Below are 17,863 nucleotides of genomic sequence, written 5' to 3' on the forward strand. Positions count from 1 at the left end.
ATTAAGTAAAATTCTAGGTCAATCTTAACAAGCTTATACAGGTCAAGGAAGTTTGTATGAAAGTTATTTTATCTGCATAAAACTTCTATTGAGTTAATTTAAACTTCTATTCTACATTCCATCGCGTTGTCTATAAGCATCCGCCGCGCCGGTTACTCGGCTCCTAAAGTAAATAAGCACTACAATTGCTATTCATACCTAACCTTTATGTAGAAGAGTTATCAAATGTGAAAAATTTATGTCTCAAAAGGTTAGTACGTTCACAAAAAAAAACACTTGAACTTTATTATTAGTAAGATAAATAAGAAGGCGTGATTAAATAAATCAAATTATAATCTCATAACACGCATTACTTCGTATAAGCATTTTAGAATCACAGACACATTAGTTATGTTCGCTTGCCAAATCGATACGTGTAATCCTGTACAAACATCGTTATCTACCGGATATATTATAGAGCACGAAAATAGATAAATGAATGTGAGAAGCTTAAGATAGTTACCAACTCAATTACATGCAGGGGTTGTTAATCTATAATCTTATGTTGTAATACTTTCATTCGTTAATCTATAGTCCTAACTTATATTGTAATACTTTCATTCTGTTTTATTATTAAGAATCCTCAGGAGCACCAATGTCAATAACGTAGCCCACACTTGCAAAACGAGCTGAAACTTTATTTAGTTCATATTAAATTTTATTTACACATAGGTAAATTATTGTACTGTGTAGTGACGGGTGATGTGTGGTGTGGTTGTGACGTCAGATCAGAATATAGTTTGCAGCACCCCTTCTCTTCCGGTAAGTGTGGTACGAGGTGACTAAAAGAGTATAATGGAGAGCGGGCAGCATCGTCTTCTGTGCTACTACTTCCATTTGCGATCACCAATCCGTCTGACCACTATGGTCGACGACTTTTGTCCAGCCGTGGACAGTTTTAGGTTATTGATAATTGTACAAGTAACAACAAATATCGAACACTGATGTATACTAATATATGCGTAGATATCTAAAGTAATTAAGAACTAGTATAGAATGTGTTGCGAAAGTTTCTCCTTCCTTCCTCATTCATAGAGCAAATTAGTGAGAGGTTTTTATAAAAGTTTGTTTGACATTGAAAATTAAGTTTATATGCATAGCTTGCAAGCATGTGTGTAGTGGTGGTATGGTAGCCTTATTGGTCTGTTAGCGGGTTAACCTGTTGGAGAGTATGACGGTTATATTTAACTCTTCCCCTAATCGATTTCTACGCGGCATCACTTGGCGGCATGTCTTTGTCGGTCGGGTAACTAACAACGGCCGAAGCTGAACGAGACAAAAAAAAAGAAAACATTATTACTTATGAGTTACTGAAAATATAATCTAAACTAATTATTATACAAGTCGTGCCTGCATGGAACAGTGCCAAGAATGCTCCCTGATATGATACGAGGTGAATATGTTTTACATAATATCCACATAATTTTATTCACAATTTTCAACCTATATATTTATAAAAGAAAGTTGTGTTAGTTAAACCATTTATAACTCAAGAACGGCTGGACCATTTTTATGATATTTGATTTTTTGGATTTCTCTTAGACCGGAATAGGATAATAAGTATTAATATAACAACAATCATAAAAAAAAAATGTTCTGCTGGTAGTTAAGGTCGTCGGGACAGCTAGTTTTTTATAAATTCTAAGATACAAATATATATATATGTTTAGAAAAATATAGAATTTTTAAGACTTATTTTAAAATTATTGACTTTACTTTGTATGTAGCGATATTTCACAAATGTTGTGTCAAATAAAAATAATTTAAATCTACCCAAAAAGTAAACTGAAAATACACAAATAACGAATGTAAGAGTTGAGAATAAAAGGCATTTTTATACAGGTTGCTTGGACCTCTCGAATAAAATTAAATGAATACTTTAGCATTGATCACAGACAAAATATATACATACTCGTAAGTTGTGTGCATTTTAGCAATTAATGTCTCTTGCTTCAACGGTGAAGGAAAGCATCGTGAGGAAACCTGCATGCCTGAGAGTAATCCATAAAGTTCTCAAAGGTGTGTGGAGTCTGTCTACCAATTCGCCCTGGGCTAGCGTGGTGTACTACAGCCTAAACCCTTCTCACTGTGGGAGGAAATCCGGGCACTGTAATGGGTTGGTATGATGATGATGACTTTATGACTTTTTCGAACGTCGTTCAAAAATATGACCAATGTTCGAAACAGCGCCCTCAGCTGGGAGTTCATTCTAGTATAGTTACGGCACTGGCTAGTGGTAAGATCAGAATCGAAATTTCACTTATCGCTAAAAAGAAAACCAATGAAAATAATCCTAATATATACACTATAAGTAATTGCGTTTTCAGCTGAAAATTCCACTACGAGGGAGCGGCACCAAGGTTAATTCAGTTGATTCACACGCCCGCGATAAGAAAACATCAGTGTAGCCGTAAATTTTTTAGTAGCCCTTTCTCAGTCATAAAAAAAACGTTATTTGAAGTGAAAAAACAAACTATGAACAATTGAGATGTTTTATTACTATATCTACAAGTGCAACTTAGTGATACTTTCCACACGTTTGTATTTTCATATTATCGAATATTCGATAAAAAATTATCAATAAGACATTATTATATCTGGATTTATATAGTAAGGAATTTATAAAGAATATAATAAAGAAGCAAACACTTTTTTCAAATGAATCCATTTGTAATACTTTTATTGTTCCCATCTCTAGCCTTGGTAACCAAAATTCAGTTGTAAAAGAATACTGTAACTATTCGCTTACTTATTTGTCCATTCAACTTGGATTTCTCACACTCATGTACAATAACGATGAAGCCAAGGCAAATCATTGAGAGACAAGTAACATCACATAATTCCTTGAGAGCCTAAAAGTATTAGTTACTGAAAATATATGCTTTTGTACATAAGCGCCATAGTATGAGGTACTGAGAGAAATAACGATTCAAGGCATTGATTAAAGTCAGCTGTTATGTTTTTATTGGCTATACATCAAACACAGTGTCCTTTTATGGGCCATTTATAAAACCCGCAGCTCGCCTTACCAGACTCTGTTTAGATAAAGCTGTAATTTTTATTTGATGTTACAATTCTTTCATTTGGATAGTATTTTTTTTATTTTCTGAATAAAATTTAAAACGAACAAATTTGTTTGCGTATTGTCTGAAATAAACGATTATTAGATATTCAAATGTATAGAACAACTTTTTAATTGACATATAAGACATCCATATACAAAAAATTGCAACAAAGAACGATTTGTGGTTTTGGAAAAATTGCTTTTGTTACCAAAATTGAATGGTGACATTTTGCAAAGAAATAGTTTGCATCACCGTATAACACATTTGTTTCGGGTAATAATTCCCGCGGGTTTTTTAAAAACCCAAAATACGACATAGTTGTCGCGGGAAACAGATGCAATGAATAATGAATAAGGTGGTGGGGGAAACGGAAGCTAGAAGGGCGAATACTATGCGAATACAAGACTCAAAAGGGATATTTCCTGCAATGTAACTGACACGTGGTTGTGTGAAATAATTAATTAATGGCAATGTTCAGGAACACCGAATATCGGTGACAATAATATTGATACGTATTATATTGGGATGGGATTATTTGTTTGTTTATTGTTTTCATAAAACTACTTCTCTGGTGCCGACTCCTTTTGTACAAATATATATACCGGATTTGTATGAGTAAATGAAAGCAGAATAAATACTCTAATGTTGTAAAACATGGGGATGGACTTGAATAATACCTAATACATTTTCACTTATTACATTTGTTGTATCCTCGGGCAGAGTGACTTCCTTCAAATAGATACGATACTTGTTACAATATAAATGTTCGCAATGCAATGTTTTTTTTATTTGGCTTAGGCACCTCTTACATGTTGACAACAAGCGAACCAATAATAATATTTTTTAGTAGATCTACGAGTACATATTAAGCGGTGATAACCTAGTGATTAGGATTTTGGTTTTACCGTCGGAGCCGATTTAAAATCCCAGCACGCACCTCTTACTTTTCTGAGTTACGTGCGTTTTAAGCAATTAAAATCACTTGCTTTAACGACGAAGGAAGATATCGAGAGAAAACTTGCATGCCTGAGAGTTCTCCACAATGTTCTCAAAGGCCTGTGAAGCCCACCAATCCGATCTGGGCGAGCGTGATGGACTACGGACTAAACCCTTCTCACTGTGGGACCCGTGGGTAATGGGTTAAGGTGATGATGATGATGAAGATATAGATATGTATTTGGAGAGACATTCAATATTTAGGTTGGAAATATAACGAATTATATTACAAAGCAAATGATTCAGTACTATTTAGGAAAATCAGTATCAATGAATCTTGAAGTGACATCACAACATATAAAATAGCGCTAACACTAAAAAGAGAAACTCACATCCTCTCGCATCTCCATTAGTTGAGAACTTAGTTGGGAGTGCATCTCAATCGTGGCGGTACGTATAAATTCAAACCTGTCAAGCTTTTCTCAGTCACTGATAAAACTCTCGGTAGGAATTTTCTGTTAATTTATTATTTATTATTTATTAGAAATTAACACAAAATTCCGCATGCCAAAATCATCTTGTTTGTAATTTTAATGAGAAATCTGAAATATCAACAATATCTTGTAAATTACTTATCTGTGTAAAATTTTCACAACATTAATCAAGAAATGCCAACGCCAAATTTAAGGTAACGATTCAAATTCAAGATATTGTTCTACGCATTGTATGAATAGAATGCCAATTATGGGTCCCTTTATATTCAAACAGAAGCTTATCTGTCTCTATCCCTAGGATAGGTAATATTATGTTATGAATAATAATGAATAGGAAAATAATAGAATTTATGACAGGTTGTCATTGTTGTCATCAATTCACTTACCTCTAGCGTAGTATAGTATAATAGAGCTCAGTGTATAAATTCTATTACACTGACGCAGTGGTAAGAATTTCAATCGTATCCCCTGAGAACGGAGAACGGAGACCCGGGTTTGCCTTTAGCTATTTCTGAACGTATAATATTGAATTTTCTTTGGTTTAGTCAGTTGGGAGGTTTTGCCGGGGTTAGTGACGTGCCGACAAAGACGTACCGCAAAGCGATTTAGCGTAACTGCGCGAAACCAGATACTAAAAGATTAGGGATGGGACGGGTTTAATATAACTGCCAGACCCTGGTATCTTAGACTGCATCATCACTTACTTTGTGGATTGCAATCAAGAGTTAACTTGTAATGGAGTAAAGAAATAATGTTTTTCATTATTTTCTCCTCATATTTATTCACATTCAATGCAGGCGTACAAGGGAAACATTTCATACGTGCAGCTTGTGGGTGTCATATACACAGAGGGCTTATAACGACCTACGTATGCAATATAATAATGGCTTTAGAGTATTGTTGGAACTGCCGCGCTTCTGCAGTGCATCAAAAATGTTTGTGGAGAATCACGTTGATGACTATCACGCAATCGTGGGAAATCTGATCTGCATCAATGATGAGCAGGATGCGCGGACGCTCTAACGGTATACCGAAAATATTAACTAAAAATCGAGAAATCCCTTTCTGGAACACTTGGTTGGTACACACTCATACACAAAGTGCTCAAGAGAGTATCTACTTAATTAAGAGATATGTTTTGCCAATTTTAATTTATTAAAAAGTTAATAGGAAAATTTTTACAAGCTAAGGAATTATATCCGTAATTAAAGTTATTATAATTATATATTCTTATTAATGCAATTTAAATGGAATTATAAAAAAATATTGATACTACTGCCTCTACCATCCATTACTGCCACGGGGCATTTACGGAATTGCGAATGTCCCGTTGCCACCACTAAACGGCTACGCTAAAAACACGCGCGACATTTGCACCACACGAATTTTTACGCGATATGAATACTAAATGCAAAGGGAATCAACGACGCACGCCACGCCACCAGTTCCCGTAACCCGGGGAATTCTCGATATTTCCATATATTTTCAGTCAGCCAAGTTTCAATCATGTTTCAGTTGCTGGTACTTCGTCGTTCGGGCTGCACGAGTGTGCCATGGCCAGCGGGTTAGCAAACTAATACGGCGCAAAAAGGTTTCTACCATACCATATTTTAAGTCGTTAAGCGCGTACACCCTGACCCCTTTACGCGGTTTTTAATTCAGGATTTGATTAATGGCAAATACCTCCCGAAATACAATCGAAATTCCTATGCGTTTTTACGTCAAGAATGTCCAAACATCACAATAATATTCACACCCCGCGAAAAAGTTGAAATGGGGAATGTAAAAATACTGGTATTAACTTTTTGTTTAATAAATTTTAAGATATACCTTAACAAAAGAATAAGAGCATGTAAATAAATTAGGACTGCATTAATATCATCAAACTTCTCTCTTCTTCGCTTGACGTCCTCTGTTAAAGCTCTTCCCATACTTCTTCTTAAAAAATATCAAGCTACGTGTATGTAGAAGTTCAATAGTCAATAGTCATTTATTCACAAATATTAATATTATACGTCACATAGCAATTATTACATAATAAATTATCTCATGCAAATGTATATGACTTCATAAATTCATTATAATATTATTATATAATAACAAATAAGTAAAGTCAATCTTCACAATATTTTACTTTCCAAGAATTCATTATAACTGTAAAAAGCCTTCTCGACAAGCCAAGTCTTCAGTTTTTTCCTGAATAAATTATTTATGCTACCTGGTATCCTATTAAAAACTTCTGGGCGCATGCCTGCTACAGTCTTTGTTGCCTTTTTAAGGCTGTGATATTTGGATAGAAGTCTATGAGGGTACCGTAAGTAACAATGACTCCTTTTGGCAAACTCGTTTCTGTGCTGCGCTACGTATACTGCTACATCATAAATGAGTAGGCAAGGTAGCGTTAAAATACCCAATTTAATAAAGTAGGGTCGAGCTGGGGTGTCTTGCGATACGTGAGCAAGTATCCTGACTGCCCGCTTCTGCAATTTAAAAACGCGTTCCCAATCGGCACCGCGTCCCCACAAATCAATTCCATACTGAAGAAGGCTTGTACAGAAGCAAAGTAGCATGCATACGTTGCCTCTGCCGACAAAGTATGTGTCACGCGCTTCAGAGCGAAACAAGCTGTAGAAATTTTGCCACTGTAACGGATACGCAAATAAAAACAATATTAGTACAACAAAATATTTTAATACTTTTCATAAAAATGGCGGGCTTTGGCTAGCTTGACGTTCCAAACCATAATGGCAGCATTTTTGGCATGGCGGTGAGGTACGACAACATGGCGGCTTGGCTTTGAAAAATTGTCTATCTATAATCTGTGGTCGGTGCACTGGCTGACGTCTTATTCGTTACACCACATAATTTGTCGATATGCAAATTCCATTTTAAGCCTTGATCTATCTGAAGCCAAAAAAAGTAGCTTTATCGACCTGCTAAATTTTTTGGGCTCGAATGGAAACAGACAGGCACCGACGCTTCCGACCGGCTAGATTAAATTGCATAAACTGTGTCTTTGTGATGTTGAGGGCTAGACCATTTGTCAGAAACCATTTAAAAGTAAGTTTAGCCGTTCTGTTTAATTTATTTTCAAGGTCATCTAACGTTAATGCTGTTATTAGAATTGCTACGTCAACGTTCCCTGCAACTCCTTTGTACCAATAGTCCACCTATTAGGGAGTCTACTGTGTTTTCAGATGGAATATCGCCACCTTGAAACCCCAATGTACAAGAATACACATAACTTGCAAATGTAAAAGACAAAATACTTTAATAAGAAGTTTAAATTAAAGGAAAAGATAAATAAAAGGCATAAAAAAACAAGTGGTTAACAAAATATAACATCACTATACAACTGATATTCAATTTTTCTTTCTCTTTATAAATCTAAAATAAAGATATCACTATCTTCTACTTCGCGTGCGACGTCTAACAGCCATGGGATCAAACGCCAGATTCCTGTGTACTGAGCAGACTGGACACCCCAAGGTCGCCGCTCCTCCTGAGACAAGAATTTACTTGGTAAGACGCGTTTGTTTACCAAACTTTAGGTAAGTAACGATAAACCGTGATACTAGAAAACTAATTTTACGGGATAACCTATCAAGATAAAATATAAAGGTCGAATTTATATATTTTTAAGTTAAAAAAATAGCAACTGCCGATTTTCTTCTCGGTAACATCTGAACCGGCGTTAGAGTTAATACAAAAGAACGGAAATAACATTTTAACTTCGACTTCGACTAATCTCCTGGGCACAGGCCACTTCTCTCATAAAAGAGATGGTTTTAGAGCATAGATTCGCCACGTTGATTCGATGCAAGTAGCCATTTATATTACCCAATTGAACAAATCTATTATACCAAATTGTACTCTCTTGCTCTGTATTTATATCTCTGTAACTGCTTTTTTTCTTTGGTGTACAATAAAAGTGTATTCATTCATTATACAATTCATATGTATAAACTAACTAAGTTGATCAGCTAATTCGAATAAATATTTTATGTGGAACGAAAAGACCGCGTCACGTCGGCTTGATAAACTTGCGATAGGTTGAGGTTCCAGTTTTATTGGAATGGTACCGTTCCATTTTATTATCTTCGCGTCTTCCAATGTTACAAACATTGGCATACGCGAATCATAAATTTTTTTTTTAATTCCCATGTTATAATATTTAAAGCCATTTGGTTATGTAAAATGGGATATCAAATTTGCTCTTTATTTAATAAACTTACCAGAAATAAATGTCTAGCATCGCCGTTGTAAATATGAATCTGTTAAAATTACCCCACATGCGGGTTAATTATTTTACTAGAAACTCTTAAGCTAATAAATCCTCTTACCTGCAAATATAACGCTATTAATTTTCCCCCAATTAGCAATAAGCCTCCAGGGACATTATCGTTTTTTTTTAAAGTGTACGTCGGCAAAGACAAACAGTATACATTCTTCTTGCTCTCTCCATTTAGCATCTTCACTTTGCTGTGGAAGTACACTTATTGTTAATCTTGTAAAGCTATACCTTAAACAATGTTCATTTATCATCCTATATCACATCAACTCGCACCTATAATCAGCATTTCCGGGACAAGAATCCGAATACACAAGGCTTTCGTACAACATTAGAGGATATGTCGGTAAATTAGACGAGCTGTACCTCGTGCCATATCTGCAAGTAAAATTAAAAAGTTCAATTTTAATTGTTGAATTGGTGCTATTCAAATTAAAAGCATCACTACTTTACTGGCACTCATTTCTCATTGAAATTATTTTGTGAAATAACGTTGGTTTTTTATAATTATCATAAACTAAGCTTGACGTGAATACGAATAGTTAAGACAAGCGGGATAGAGAATTCCTCTCAGAAAGTTATATATATTGACTTTTTTAGTATCTAATTCAATTATGTAGAAAAATAAGAAGAAAAAACACTAATAAGTTACGCTTTTGTTTACATTGTTGTTTGAAAAATAAATGAATATTATTATTCTGCAAACAAAAAGAGTGTAACCAACATTCATGATCATCATCGGCCTTATTAATAACCCACTGGGCGTACTAGAATCCTTCTCTCTCACACTAGGGACATCTTTTCTCATACTAGAAGAGACTCTCTTAAGAGCCTGTTCTGCGCTGCTCCAATGAGGGTTGGCGTGAAACTAATGATGCACATAAATTATCATTTTTATTAGACTGTGATATCTTATTAATCATGTTATGATCATACAATTGAAGTCGTTGTCGTCTTCGGAAATACAGTCTCGACGATGGAAGAGAAGCGTTCGAAAGCAATTTAAATATACAAATATTTTAAATCTCGATATAGTTTTATTTCATTAAATTGCTTCATAAAAGATCTATGTTAGGTTTCGCTATGTGGAAATCAAAGAGATCCAATAAGTCTCCAACACAGAATTAAGATCATTCAGAAACCGTGTACACGATAAATATTGAAGCTTCAAAAACCACTCCACTTTAGAGTTGTTTCTCTGACAAATGATTAGTCACTTCATACCATTTAGCAGTTAAAAGTTATTATTTCACCTCTCATGTTCAAAATTCAAAATTAATTTATTTCAAGTTGGCCTAATTTATAAGCACTTTCGTAACGTCAAGTCAGTTTGTTTGTAGTGACTCTACCACCGGTTCGGAAGGCAGATTCCACTGAGAAGAGCCGGCAAGAAACTCAGCAGATTGCTCTTTTCCAACATCATTTTATAGTATAACAAACGGAACGGAAAAATGAGAAAAAGTTTGTGAGCTAGCAACATTCTACGGGGGTAAAGTGAGACGTGCGCATGGCGTTTTCACTATTTTGAGACACAATGCACTAATACAATAATAGCTGAATGAGGATTCTGTATGTTCTTAATTTTGTGGTTTCCAATATGAAAACTTTTATTTCTTTTCGGAACCAGCTCTGGAACGATGTTCATTGAAGTAATCTCTTGGCAGTCGTCGTTCAAGGATATTTCATTTGTTTTATTTATAGTACTCGTATTCCCATATATTAAAAATATGGAGAGTAAATTCTCTTTCATTCTTACCTCTTATATATATTATATAAATGATATAAATGTATGAGCGCTTTATACTCGTAAGTGCCTGTAATAGGCCTACGTGAATAAAGGATATTTATATTTGAATATGAGCTTAAAACATACAAGCAACCCAATCAAAATTCTTCTTTGTTTTGTGTTTTGCTATTGCGAAGTAATTTATGTGCGGAGAAAACTTTAAGTTCAGCTCGTTCTGTGAAGACTATTCACAGAACGAGCTAAACTTATTAAAATTAAAACTATTGCCTTTTTACAGTAATAGTTGACGGACCCAGCAGATAGTCCACGAACACATCCACATACAAAATGCGGCCCTGTGTCCATCAATCAGAAGACGTAGGTGTTAAGCCCCAAGTTGTTACACCGACAAATAGGACCTTCAGACCGAAGCACCGTAATGCTGCGGCCGAAACAAATATACTGGTAGGACTCCGGACGATTTCTAGGTAAAAGTAGTACGTAGTACCTAGTAAAGGTTCAAAAAAACCTTTACTAGGTACTACGGAAATATCTTCTAATTGTCTTAGATCTTACTCTTAACTATTGGTAGTTAGATAAGCTTATTCTGAACCAAGGTCTTAAAAATCTACTGTATAGCCCAGCGTTGTTTTGTTTTTTTTTTTTTATTATTTATTTATTAAATGTAAAGGCATAAACTCAAAAGAATTTACACCCAGCTGTTGACAGTTTTTTCTTGGTTAGTCTAATAGATTAGTATATTAACATTCACAATTAATGCTACAAAATTGTTACTTATTCACATTACCATTTAGAATGAGGGTAGGCCGACAACGATAAATTTCAAAACGTTTTCTTGACGTTTTATTATATATATAGCTCAGTATAGTTGGGAACGAAGTACGTTCATGTTCCTTCAGCGTATGTTCAGATTTTGTGGTTAAATATATTTGTTTGTTATAAGATGTGTGTATTAATAGCTACTATTGTAATTCTAATAATCCCTTGAAGCAACAAACCAACCGATTCTCTTTTTCATTTTGCCTATTGTGACGTTTTTTCTCTAGCATTCGGACCTATAGCATCTAGCATTCTATACTTAACAGATTTCCGACAACCCGTATTGTAGCAGCATGGTTGGTCTATTTTCTGTAACCTTTGCCCATTAGTGGGATATTGATAAGCTGCAGATGATAAGCACTAATTCAGTTAAAACTATTGACAATCTAATACGTATTTCTATACTAATATAAGAAACAAAAGTCTGTCTGTTAATTAACTTAGTTGTGTGTTTGTTAGATACGAGTATGTTTGGCTCTACCACTTAGGAGATTTTTGCCGGAAAAGCACAAGCGTAACGTTTCCGGGATATTTTAAAATAAATATACAATGTATGCCGAAATGTACAGAAAGAATATTGAGACAAGAAAGAAGAAAAGAGATACATTGGATTTATAAAGAAACTAAAAAAACTTGCATGAGGTCGCGAGCAACAGCTGGTTCTATTTATGTTAGTAAATAAATATATTGTATCGATGTCAAATTCTATTCATGTTATAAGAATTTGTAATTAAGAATTTTTAAAGGCCCTCACAAATATAAAGCATTAACACATATTTTTTTCCATTATTGTGAGGTGATGATGAAAATTCATGTTTAATAATATATAATAAATAATGCTGTATTCGTTAACTTAAACCTATATTCGGTCAACTATGTATTTAAATTTACTTTTATTTATTGCTTATGTCATATGTTTTTATATATATTATGTATATTTTTTATTTATATATTACTTTATTTATTTAAATTGTCTATGTATTTGAATACAATATACATTTTTGCTATTTAAGTATATATTAAAACACTCTTCGCACTATCCCGTTCTCTTGCTGTAAGTCCTTTCTACAAAGGTTGCCTGTAAGAGTTTGCTTACAGCAATAAGGCTGCCTTTGCATGTCTACATTGTTTACTGTAGGCTCCTTAATGAACTAGATGGCGATGTGTGTATTGTCGTAGTATATTTATTTATTAATGTTTCTTTTCCTGTGTGTTTACGTGCAATAAAGTGTTTCTTTTTCTTCTTCTAAAGCTAAGAGGCTTCCAAAAGAGCCTTTGTCTAAAAAGAAGCCCACAACAAACATTTATTCGTTATTTAGTCAATTAAATACCTAGCTACGAAGCCAGTTTATAAGTTTGCAGTTCAGACCCAAACTATTATAAAGTTTATGTAATCTTCAACATTATAATAAATTGCTGTAAGTTTACATTTTAAATAAACTTTGAGCTTATAGAGACAGATCAAAGATTTCATTTGGTAATTTGTCATAAAATAATAAACAATGTAGTCAATGATTAAACAATTGTAGCCTAATAAACTACATCAATGATATCGTTACAGTCCATTGGCGTACAAACCTATCAAAACCCCAGCCCACGGCATTGGCGTAGGAGCCGTCAGGGTCAGCCACAAATTGATGAGACATCAATGATACCGGCCGCCATCCACTGCATGTGTTTGCCATTGAATTAACCACTTGAATAACGCCTGTGTCACAAATTACAGCCTGTGTCACAAATTACAGCCTGTGTCACAAATTACAACAGCTAAGCGGCTATAGCCTAGTGGTTTGAAATTCGGTTCCACTTCGCGGGGGCAGAGTTGGAGCCCCGGCACGTTTCTTATACTGTATGTGCCTGTTCTTGTGCTTTTAAATTCCACCGCGCCTTCTTTAATTGCATGTAAGGAATGTTCCAAGATTATACACATAAGAACAGTATTTCGTATTTTATTACCCTATACGGTCTACACCGCCATACCGAAAACACTACCTTTACCTATAAATCCATCAGCGGTCAAATGACGGGACACGGCTCTTCTCCTAGAATAAGAAGGGTTTAGGCCTTAGTCCACCACGCTGGTAAAGTGCGGAGTGGTGGACTTCACACGCCTTTGAGAACTCTTAGACATGGAGATATCTTCACGATGTTTTCCTTCGCTTCGTTAAAGCAAGTGACATTTAATTGCTTAAAACGCACATAACTTCGAAAAGTTAGAAATGCGTGACGCCGAAGCCGAAGTCCTAGGCACTAGGCTATCACCATATAGGACAAGGTTAGTATTTTTTCTCCTCTCGGTACCGAAATTAAATTATCTAATTAAAATCAGTAGGTACGTACCAATGTTGTAAAGGTATCTTCTAGATGTATGCTTCGCTTGGAATCGTGGATGAACAAAACTTCGTTTAACGTAAGCAATACGTCCAGGGACTCTCCAATTACCACCACAGTACGTCACATAAGCTGACCTACCTTCTGCATTACTATTAAGATTCCTATGGTGACGATGCAGACATGTCGCAGCTGCTATTAGCCAGTGGGGACTTATTGCAGCTGAATCACAGCGAACCTGAAATTATATTCATATTTATTCCATAGCAAGCTACCACTCTACTTGAACCTTCATCGTCATCATTATATCAACCCATTACCAGCTAACGACAGGGCACAGGGTCTCCTCCCACAGTGAGAAGGGATTAAAAACGTAGTCCACCACGCTGGATGTGCGGATTTGTTACACGCCTTTGAGAACACTATGGAGAACTATCAGGCATGCATATTTCCTCACGATGTTTCGTTCACCGTTGAAGGAAGTGATATTTTATTTGCTTAAAAAGCACATAACTTAGAAAAGCAAGATGTGCGTGCTGGGATTCGAAATCGGCCCCCTGAAAGTGATATCGAAGTCAATATCAAGTAATTGTGCCTCTCTTACAGATTTTTTTCAAAACCCTTTCTTCATCTATCATAGCTATCTGTATACCAAATTTCAGTCCAAGCTGTCCACGGGTTTGAACTGTGCAGTGAAAAATCAGTCAGTCAGTCAGTCAGTCAATCGGCAAGCTACCTTTTCCTTTAAAGTGTACCTACGGGAGTTAAAGGTAAGCAAGATCTATAAGGCTTGCTTACCATTACCTCAGACTTAAGAAATAGTCAAACGAGACAAAGTTATGTGTCCGGCATAATTTTTTTTTCCATTTTTTTTAAACTCTTAGAGTTAGCTGTACTGCTATCATCTGCTTAGGGAGAAAGGTAAAATATTTAACCTTTACACTATTCGGTACTTGGCATTGCACGGGAATGCTAAGTCGCTTTGCGGTACTTCGTTGTCGGTAGGGTGGTAACTAGCCACGACCGGAGCCTCCCATCAGAGCACGCCAAATTAAGGATTTCCCGAATCATCCCTGCCAGGGAACGGCTTCCACATGTATTGCACCCTGCAACCACCTCTGTGTCGGAAAGGACCTACTGTGAGTGTAACTTGGTTATTACGATAAGGTCTCCGTTCCATTCCGATCTCCGTTTAGTTGAACACACACTCATATTCGCGAATACGTTTATAATAATTATTATCAAAATGTGTGTAATTTATACAGTAAATTTAGTTAACTGTAAGGTATGTAGGTACATGAAAATCTCATCTATTTTGCCAAAAAGAAACGAGCGGCCTGCGCGATGTTGAAACTTTATTGAGGTTGTCGGGGTTTTTTACAGATCTATTATGTAAATTCGCAGGGTTTCTTGGGTATTATAAAAACTGCAAAATCTTTCATATAAATTATTTGTTTTTTCATGCAGAAAAGAGATCTGTTTTTACGTCAAAATTAAACTCAGCCTATGGTATTCTTATGCTAGGAAAAGGCCTACACTGTCATAAGGAAAAGAGCTTTAGAGAGCAGACCATCCATTCTACTTTAATGCAGGTTGACGGGCAACGACCACTTGTGTTTACCCGATTAGTAAATTGAACCTAAGATGATATCGTCTGCAGACATACTTAATATTAGGTCAATAAGGCAATATATATAGGTACCACAGGTAAAATCATACTGTCAAACAGATGTTAAGGGTAAATTTCATATTCGTAAAATTCTTTAAACTTACCTGCATTGGTTCATAGACATATACAGCAATATAAGGAAAGTCTGACCATACGGCGGGTTGACTGTGCTTTGACAAAATTTTCTCCGTTTCTTTCATCGTCGTTGATATGCTATTATTCGTATTAACAAGTTGAGAATTTAGATGTTCATGTTCATCAAAATTATAATTCGCATGTTTTTTCACAAATCGTGTTAAATTGTTGCCGTCCTGGTCAACGTGGTCCAGATTTAATTTCTCTTCACTTTGGATATTAATATTATTTATCGTACTTATTCTATTATCTACCAACATACGAGGTTTGTACGTATCACTATCATATATTTCGAAGAATTTTATACGATCGTATGACGTTATAGGAACTAAAGGTGTAAAATGGTCCTTTGTATTTCCTGTTACGTCCGTTTTGTTTTTAACATCATCTATTTTTGTTTGCCTTCTTATTGCAAGCTTATGTTTAAAGTACATTTTTCCTGTTGTTTTTCCGTTCTTTTCACGAATTGAAGATTTTATATTACGTCGTTTATCATTATGTGAAAGTGATGTTTTGTAATTTAATGTTGTAGACTTACATGTTGCATCATTCACTCTAAATAAGAATAACGGTTGACGTAGCAAAGCAAACTTAAACTCATCGCTCTGAAGTTCCTTACCAGAGTTCTTTGGAATCGAATCTTTAAGTTTTACTCTCTCATCAGATTCATCTAAGTAATAAAATTCTATGTAACTAGGAGTTAGTGGACGATCTTTTGGTCGAGGTTTTGTAGCTTGCAAAGACTCTTGTATTTTTTTTTGAGGAGGCAATGTAACCTGCTGGTCTTTTTTATTGAACATTCCCCTATATTTGGATAATATGATTGAGTTAAAAGCAGTAGTACTCTCTGTTTCAAAGAAGGTTTTAGTTTTTCGGTACAGCATATTAATAATTTCATATTGCTTACGACTAACTCTTCCTACTTGCCATTTAGCTGATATTTTAGGAGGAGTTATTGTAATGGAAGCTGCACTATTAGTTTTTAATTTAGGATGAGATGGAGTAATCCGTGTAGTGTAGTTTCTTGCTGATGAAACAGCATCCATTCCATTTAAAATTATAAGAATACATAGTAATAAAGCAAATTTTAAAGTCATTAGAATTTTTTAACAAATATACATTTACAAGAAATTTTTGAATATCTCATAGGTTGGTAATAAAATTTACATGTTATGTGCGTTAGTTGTCACGTCTTTGTCACAGATAAAAGAAATAACAATCCAAAGAGTACATAATCACTACTACGTACAAACCACAATTGTGTTGTAAGAAGTATTTGATATCAAACGTGTTAAACCAAAGAACAATTAATCTGAATGAATGTGGAATACATTATATCTACATTAATATCCAATGAACCAAATTTTGACACTATTAATTTAGTAGAATGTTATGCTCTTTAAAATAACTAAATTGTTTACCAACATCTTTATATTCTACAAACGTTCTTGCAAATAAATGATTATTATTATTATTAATCTATCATTTATTATTTTTCTTTTTTTTTTTTAATTATTAACAATGCTTAAAAATAAATTAAAAAACACTATAAAAAATTTATAAAAAAAAAACCCTCCGCTTGCGGGACTTTTGAATGCCCAAGAAACCGGTATTCAGAGTTATTATTATTATTATTACATACTGTGCCATATGAAATCAATGTACGCACTATCTACGAAGCCGTCCAAGGACGGGACCGCCTACTCGCCTACGTTTAATCCTGATATCCTGATATCGTTGCGACCCCAACCAGAAAAGTTATGGAAAAATTATTCAAAAACCGATTGAAAATGTTGATTTTACTAAGAAGAATCAGCAAGAATTTTTTTTGGCATGTATAAGTAACGACATAGTCATGAATAATTGTTTTTTATATGTATGAGAAATACACTCCGAGCGTTTACTCGCGCATTGGGTATAGTTGAAAAAAAAACAGTGCTATTTCGATTCCGATTTTAATCTTTGCAAGTAAATACAATTACCTACTGAGTATGTTATATGAAAAAACAGCTTTTTAGTAATTATCGCATATGCACAGTGATTTAATATGGTATGTAATTTAAAACAAAAACATTATAATAATTTTTACACAACGGCCCAAAAAGGAGTGTAATGTTTTCAGGGTCCTGTTGGTATGACGTAGATATATGAAAAATTAAACTTGTCAAATGTATTTATTTTCTCATGCCATGTTTTAGTACGTCCCCAAACTTAACTCTTGAGCCAGGTTTCATTAATAATATTTATTTTAAAATTATTGTTAATTTACACAATGTAATGCAAGTGCTACAGCTGTTTTTAGGCAGTAGCCGAAAAAGGACTGTTATGGTTTTAGTG

At 34.7% G+C, this 17,863-nt stretch overlaps 1 protein-coding gene across 1 annotated transcript; it reads right to left on the minus strand.

Moving 5' to 3' along the window:
* Nucleotides 1–7,873: 7,873 nt before the first annotated feature.
* LOC120625996 lies at nt 7,874–16,572 on the minus strand. Its single transcript, XM_039893277.1, has 6 exons — nt 15,496–16,572; nt 13,732–13,960; nt 12,970–13,099; nt 9,102–9,203; nt 8,878–9,016; nt 7,874–8,036 (listed from the first exon to the last, which is right to left on the minus strand). The coding sequence occupies exons 1-6, from the start codon at nt 16,570–16,572 to the stop codon at nt 7,914–7,916; spliced, it is 1,800 nt and encodes a 599-aa protein (XP_039749211.1). The 3' UTR covers nt 7,874–7,913.
* Between the last annotated feature and the right edge of the window lie 1,291 nt (nt 16,573–17,863).

This window comes from Pararge aegeria, chromosome 8 (genome assembly GCF_905163445.1).
Source record: "Pararge aegeria chromosome 8, ilParAegt1.1, whole genome shotgun sequence".
Lineage (NCBI taxonomy): Eukaryota > Metazoa > Arthropoda > Insecta > Lepidoptera > Nymphalidae > Pararge > Pararge aegeria.